This window comes from Lingula anatina, chromosome 1 (assembly GCF_051362555.1).
Source record: "Lingula anatina isolate TDL-2025a chromosome 1, LinAna3.0, whole genome shotgun sequence".
In the NCBI taxonomy this organism is placed as follows: domain Eukaryota; kingdom Metazoa; phylum Brachiopoda; class Lingulata; order Lingulida; family Lingulidae; genus Lingula; species Lingula anatina.
In genome coordinates, this window is record NC_141767.1 from 63,173,979 (window position 1) to 63,180,906 (window position 6,928).

The following is a 6,928-nucleotide window of genomic DNA, read 5'->3' on the forward strand; positions in this document are numbered from 1 at the left end:
AACCTTTGAAGACAGGAAAGAACCCTGGATATTAATAAAATATCAATCACTAGAAAACTCAATAAAAAATTCACAAGCACATATCAGTACATTATTTATTTTTATAAACAAAATGCCCTGAACAGCTTTTTAACTGCTAGGTTGAGCAATAGATGCATGTGTGTATATACAAGCAACATAATAATAGAAAAGTTGAGCAATATTACTGTGCACTGCCAAAATTACAACACTTCAACCATGATACATTCAAGAAGCAATATATTTTCAAATTCATTTTTCTATGCACAAAGATCCCTGGAAATGTTCCATGCCTTAAGTTGTACTGTGATCTTTTTCATCTGTGAAGTGCAACTCGCAACAACAGCGGTCTACAATTAATCTGACAGTTACATAGCATTTCTTGTGTTGGGGTTTTGATAATTTCAGAAATAACAAAATGCTTTTTACAACTATCACAAGCACTTTAAACCAACAAACAAGAGTCATAAAATAGTTATCTATCATGATGGTATCATTATAGAGTCCCCTGCTGTATTTCCAAGCTCAAAAGCCCTGATAGAAATATGTCTCAATATAGACATTAATATTCAAAATATCTATGTTTTACACATTTGACATTGGCAAGGTTGTTTAGCTCAGTTTAATTTAGGAATACTGTATGAAAGAATGAGTAACTCTGCTGTCAAGGAATGCTTGCACTTCTTGCTCGGATTGTAACAAGTGATGTTTGCTGTCTTAAAATCTCCCCCATTTTCTTTTCTTTGTGAACAATGTGTGTGTTTATCCCAAAGGCATGTCCTTTTCAAATAATACATAAAAAATAACAACCAGTGCTCAAATAGTGAAAATACAAGTAATGCATGTAATAATTCCTATTGCCATGGGTCAAAAGAAAATTTAAAAGAAGTGGTTTTAAAGGCATTTATATATGCAACAGTCTTAATTAGAAACTGACAAGTGCTAAAAATTTGAGGTGGTTAATTGTATATCTACTTGTCTTAATCCCAAATATACACACATTCCTTTTAAAGTGGCCTACTAAGTTCATATACCTGGTGGCCAATTTGTCTTCCAGTGATCTATAACATTATGCCAGAGTTGCTAGAATACTATTTTTGATGGAGCTCTGTCATTAAAATTGATGGGGTTCTTTCCCTGGAGAATATATATTTGTAACAGCAAGTATCTATTTGCAGGACCATGCCAAGTGATTTACTCACCATCAATTTTTCAGATGAAGAAGATATTTTTTAACATTGGGTATAATGTTATGAACTTAATGCCGATTACATACAATTGTTGTATATATCTGTCTAAATTATAAAACTTATACTTTCATTAGATAGTTATAAAAAAACATTAAAATATTATCAAAGAAAGCCAAAAACACAATTAAAGCCTATTTTGGTAGTATTTTGCTTTTATGAATTTTATAAAACTGAGATAAATTACATGAAAGTAAGCTCTTTAACTTTCTGTTCTCAAAAAGTTTTTTCTACAATTCCTTTACCAAAGAAAGACCAATGCTTGAACCCTGGTAAAAATGGAAATACCTTATCACTTAATGTTTCCTTAATCTCCACTGTGACCCTGAAGGCTTCCTAGTTGATATGAAACAGAATCATTAACTCTTATAATTATAAATATGCCCAAATCCAATACTCAAATGAGAGAAACACAAACATCTCTGCTATTGACGACTATGAATAAAACAAAAGCATCTCACTAGTTGAGTTGAGTGGCTTTACACTGATCTAAAACTCTACTTCATTCCAAACAAATGTCAAAAATGAGCTTCTGAGAAATCAACTTAATGCTCAGTTACCACTTATAAACATTTCAATTTTTTTTTAGTATCCCAAATCAAGATTTCACAGTTCACCTCCCACTTACCTTAAGTAATAAAAATTAAAAAAACACTAAAGAATTGCACACAACTTGCTTGAATGCCATTTAATTACAAGAGTGGGCACTAACTCTCCATTACAGTAACTACATGTATGATCTCATCATCTATCAGCACTTCATTTATTTAAAAAATGAAACACCAGTATATCTATCACAGTTTTTTCTTTAATTTAATACTGATAATGAATGTGGTAGTGACATAGCACTGGTTTTCTCATTCCTTGTCATGTTAAATATCTTTTGCAGTCCATCAGTGGCAACTCTGAAATAATAAAAAAAAAAGTTTGCTTTATCAATATACAATTTTCCTCAAACATGATAAATTTGTTGCATTTTATTATATATGCTATGGCATATAACATATGACTGGACAACATTTCCTTTTCATCTTTTTTTACTTGTTATCTATCAGTTGACAAATTAATTGTACACAGCTACACATAAAGTAATGACTCAATCTTTTCATTGCGGAAATTGTGAAATTTACAGATGAAATATTTTTCAAAGTTTAAATAACAATCCTATGAAGTGGTAGCAAGAAAATTAAAAAGCAGGCTACTCAACAGTTCTATTCTATATGGTAAAAGCACCAACAATGCTCTACAGGGTATTTTTAAAATAAATCTAAAATTATGCATCTGAAAGATTTTCCCAATTGAAAAGATCAAATCATAAACCGAGTCACTTTTTGATAAATAAAGAGAGCATATACAAATATACTCACAAAAATGTTTTTAACGTGTAAATGGTCTATTTAAATCTTGTGCATGACTTGGTAACACTCCTTCCTTCTTTGTCCAGTCTTCCTGCTTAACGGTCATGTCAACTTTCAAGCTGTCCAGTCCTCCTTTTTTTACTTTGCTCATGCATTCTTGTAAGAAATCTATATGGTTCTCAGGTTTATGAATCAATAGCTGTGTCAATAAACTCTGAAAGTAAAAGAAAAACAGCAACTTAGATTCAATCCATTAATCAAGATCAATAGTCTATAAGACTGTAGCATTGCAAATGTATGCAAAGCATAAGAGCAATTAGCTGAGAGAATAAAGTGGTATCAGAGTATTCACTTTAACCTTTGTCATAAGCTGATCACAGATTCCATTACATGGAGGAGAGGGATGGTACAGCAGTAGATAGCTTTCCCTGTGCTTACCAATTATTTTGGCTCCATCCAAATTATACTTAAGTATTCAAATGTACCTGCCACAACTCCCTCCATTAAACTTGCCTTTACCTTTGAAAAAGTGCATGACACAAGAAAACCTAAATAGTAGACATTTTAACTTTTAAAAAGTCTCATTCAGGTTTGGAATGCTTTAAGGCATTGTCTAGTGATTAAACTGATTAATCTTAAATATCTAAAGATTAATTACAAACAATCTATATAAATTTTGATCAAAGTGTTCGTGTATAACCATAGCACCAATGCTAAGATGAAAAAGCAATCAATATGGACATAAATGCATGTACTTAAAGAAAAAGAGTTATGTATGTATTCTGTAACATATACAATTACCTGAGAGAGAATGTACCCATTTTTGTCAATGAAATATTTCATTCTTTATTAGTGAAAGTTGAACAGCTGGTCCATGGGAATTACAAAACTGGGTGTGGGATATAAGTTTCACATTTATTTTTGTGATATTACATAAAATAACATACTGATCACAAACAATTTATTCACTTTCAACCAAGTTCCAGCAGTAATTTTCAAACCTTTCTATGAAAGATGGAAAGGGTGCATTCAATTCAGAAAGAACTGAAAGTAGACCATTATCATATTTCCTTACTCTGTACAGGCCCAACTCAGGAGGTTGTCTGATAAGGATTAACTATCTAATTGAAGTCAACCTATCCAAGGAGTTTTAATATTGAAACTCCTTGATCTAACAGCTTGCAACTTGCTTCAATAAGAAAGGTAGTGGCAGTGACAACAGAATGGATGTACTCCATGCAGTCAACTAATTGTAATCAGACATCCTGTCTAAGTTAAGTCAGTCCAAATTGAGTGAAACACTAGTGCATATTTAATATGCCATGCAGATATCACAGGTTGAATTTGTTGCTTTCGATCAATGCTACAAAGACACACTTATGTTCCATGCAGCATTCATAGACCTTATATGCTTGCATGCTGCCTGTGCCTCTTGAACATTGAATTAATGTGAATATGATGAAGGGTATCTTCACACCTTTCAGGCAATCACTTTTCTTTCAACGTAAGGCCACACTTTTTTAATTTTATGGATGACATCCTGCGCGCGCACGGATTTTCGCCCGTTCTCCAAAAAAAAAAAAAAAAAAGCCCCCCCCCCCAGCCCCCAACGAAGTCGGTTGTCGCAAACGTTGTTATTGAATTTGCAAGGAAATGAGCTTTCTGCGCATGCGTATTTTCGCCACGTGGAAATGCGGCTACTTTGCTGTCAAATTCATCTCTAGGATTACTTTCAAATTACACAACAATAAAAGTCATAAAGAGAACGGGCGCCATCGTTTTGGATTGGTATGCCATTGATATTGGGCATGGAGATATCACCTTTTTACAATTGTGCGAAAGGCTGGCGGCGGCCGAAACATTTCTGTGACATTCTGTATGAAGCAGCACATTAATACCAGGTTTTCTGTAGCGAAAAAAGGGTCAACAAGGGCGTCGAGGTATTTGGTGGGCTGAAGGTCGGACAGGCCACCTGACAGTTTAGCTGCTTCGTGTGAGTTGAAGTTGACAAAATGGCATCGTCTGAAATGACCTTTAATAGATTTGGTAGTATTAAGCATATCTTTGCATCATTTTTTAAACATTTCTGTGAAGTGTTCAAAATGTTTTAATATTCTGAGAATACAAATAAAGACACACTGTTTGATTGATATTTGTTTTATTGATTGCTATACCAAATGAATGCATGAAATAACCTTAAATAGATTTGGTAATATGAAGTATATCAATTCATGACTTTTTTTACATTTCTACGACGTATTCACAATGCTTTAATATTTTGAGAGCATGGATAAAGACATATTGTTAGTTTGATACGTGTTTCTGTGGTTAAATTTGTGTTTCCAGCTGTGTACTGACAGCATTCCTTTACTTAAGCAGTTTTTTTTTTTTTTTTTGACTGTTTTTTTTTTTTTTTCGCCCTCTCGCACCGATTTTGGGGTACTCAGAGGATGTCATCCATAAAAATAAAAAAGTGTGGCCTAAGTAAGAATTATAATTTCATATCAGCCTTCAGCAAAACTCAATCAGCCAAAAGGACTTTCAGTCAACTGCAATAATATCTATTTTATGTTTCAATACAGAGTGATTTGCAATAATATCTATTTTATGTTTCAATACAGAGTGATTTGAGTTTATCACAACATGAATATCCTTTCCTCAAAGGCAAGTTCAATAATAACTTCATCACGAGAAACTACAAATTTGTATACTAGTACATGTATGAATATTATGTATCATTGAAACACAATGTTAAAAAACTGCTTTCTATATCCATTTAGAAGTTGATTTCACTAAATTGAAAAAAAAAGAAAAGAAAGAAAGAAACTGAAGCCCCTAAAATTATCAAGTTTGGCTAATACAATGAAATTATTTGTTCCTAACTTCATTTTGCTGACCTAAAATACAAAACTTACTTCCCTTTGAAGAGGGCATGAGGACCCTCATACTTCCATTCTTAGCATCATTTGATATTTTTGGACTGGTATGACCTCCACAAACAAAGTTTGTTCATTTATCTACTGTGGTCAGTATAAAATTACCAGGTGCAGTCTTCAAATCACCAACTTTTCTATGGCATTTCCTTTACCCTTTATCAATTTAAATTATTATTTATTCCGGTTCAAGGTCATTTTAAAATGACTAGGACCTAACAATATACTTAATCTGTAACTAAAGTGCTAAAACTACGATTACAATTTAACATGGATTTTCACAAGGATTGTTTTCAAACAATATCATCATTACGGTATATTATCAATTGTTTTAATTGACTAGGTGGTAGTTGATATATGAATAACTCTGATACTGAAATTTACATTTAGTAACTGACAGAGGATGACTTCACCATTTTAGACCAGGAGGAAAACTGGAGCAAATGTGGCATCAAAAAAGCCATGTGGGAATGGGTGGAAAAACCAACACTGAACAAGAAAGGCCTCAGGTTTTACCTCTCACACATATGGGACAGTACACTGGAGACTATTCCTAGTCATATGACAACAGTTTAGGTGACCAGTCCATCAAGGTCATTTACCTAATGAAAGGTCTCTGGTTGAGACCGAGATATTCACAATTATCATTCCTTTTCTACAAGATGATTAACAACATTCATTCATAGACGGTGGATAGTTTAGAATATTCTTTCTTTTATTGTTGCATATTGTAATTTAAGGGTAATATTTTTTATCATTTTTAAGTCACGTGATTGCAGAAGATATCTGAATTGTTTTGTGTGTGGGAGAATATTAGTAAAAATGTAATGTCATGGGCCTGCAAAATATGCTATTTTCCCTCTCAATTTTTTGAAGAACAATATAATATTTATAGTGACTTCCAAATGCATTCTTGATATCTGTTTTCATCTGTGTATTTTCAGGAATGTACTGTTATCCACATCTTTTCATAAACTGACTTTTTTGGCACCATAATAAACCCTATCAAAGTACCATGCCATCGGCAAGCAGGTGTCCGATTCCGAGAGCGAAAAAAGCTTGGTCAATTACAAACGAATTAAATCATACCATTTACATTTTTTCACACAGTTGTACTCACCGAAAAAAGCTGTGGTACTTGATGGTCTGCTAAATAATATTTGGCATCGTCCTTACTCATCTTTTTGGTTATAAGTCACGTTGTCTTACAGTGAAATGAACAAACTCGCTTGTTTGTTGTCAACATGGATACCCTAACATCCAAGACGCACCAAACAAATATGTAAGTACTTGTGATCATTTGACACATTTTGAAAAACCAAAAGAAGCCAAATAATGATAGTGATATCAAATATTTATTTATTTTATTCGT

At 32.9% G+C, this 6,928-nt stretch overlaps 1 protein-coding gene across 1 annotated transcript; it reads right to left on the reverse strand.

Annotated features, from left to right (window-relative positions):
• Nucleotides 1-81: 81 nt before the first annotated feature.
• On the reverse strand, nt 82-6,837 carry LOC147764862 (adenylate kinase isoenzyme 5-like). Its single transcript, XM_087002684.1, has 3 exons — nt 6,677-6,837; nt 2,633-2,837; nt 82-2,170 (listed from the first exon to the last, which is right to left on the reverse strand). Exons 1-2 carry the CDS (start codon nt 6,734-6,736, stop codon nt 2,643-2,645), a joined length of 255 nt encoding a protein of 84 aa, XP_086858810.1. The 5' UTR covers nt 6,737-6,837; the 3' UTR covers nt 82-2,170; nt 2,633-2,642.
• Nucleotides 6,838-6,928: the final 91 nt, after the last annotated feature.

Coding starts and splice junctions, on each gene's coding strand:
- LOC147764862 (XM_087002684.1), bottom strand. CDS start 6,736: ATGAGTAAGGACGATGCCAAATATTATTTAGCAGACCATCAAGTACCA. Junction 2,838..6,676: donor AAGTACCACAGCTTTTTTCG/GTGAGTACAACT, acceptor TTTTACTTTCAG/AGTTTATTGACACAGCTATT.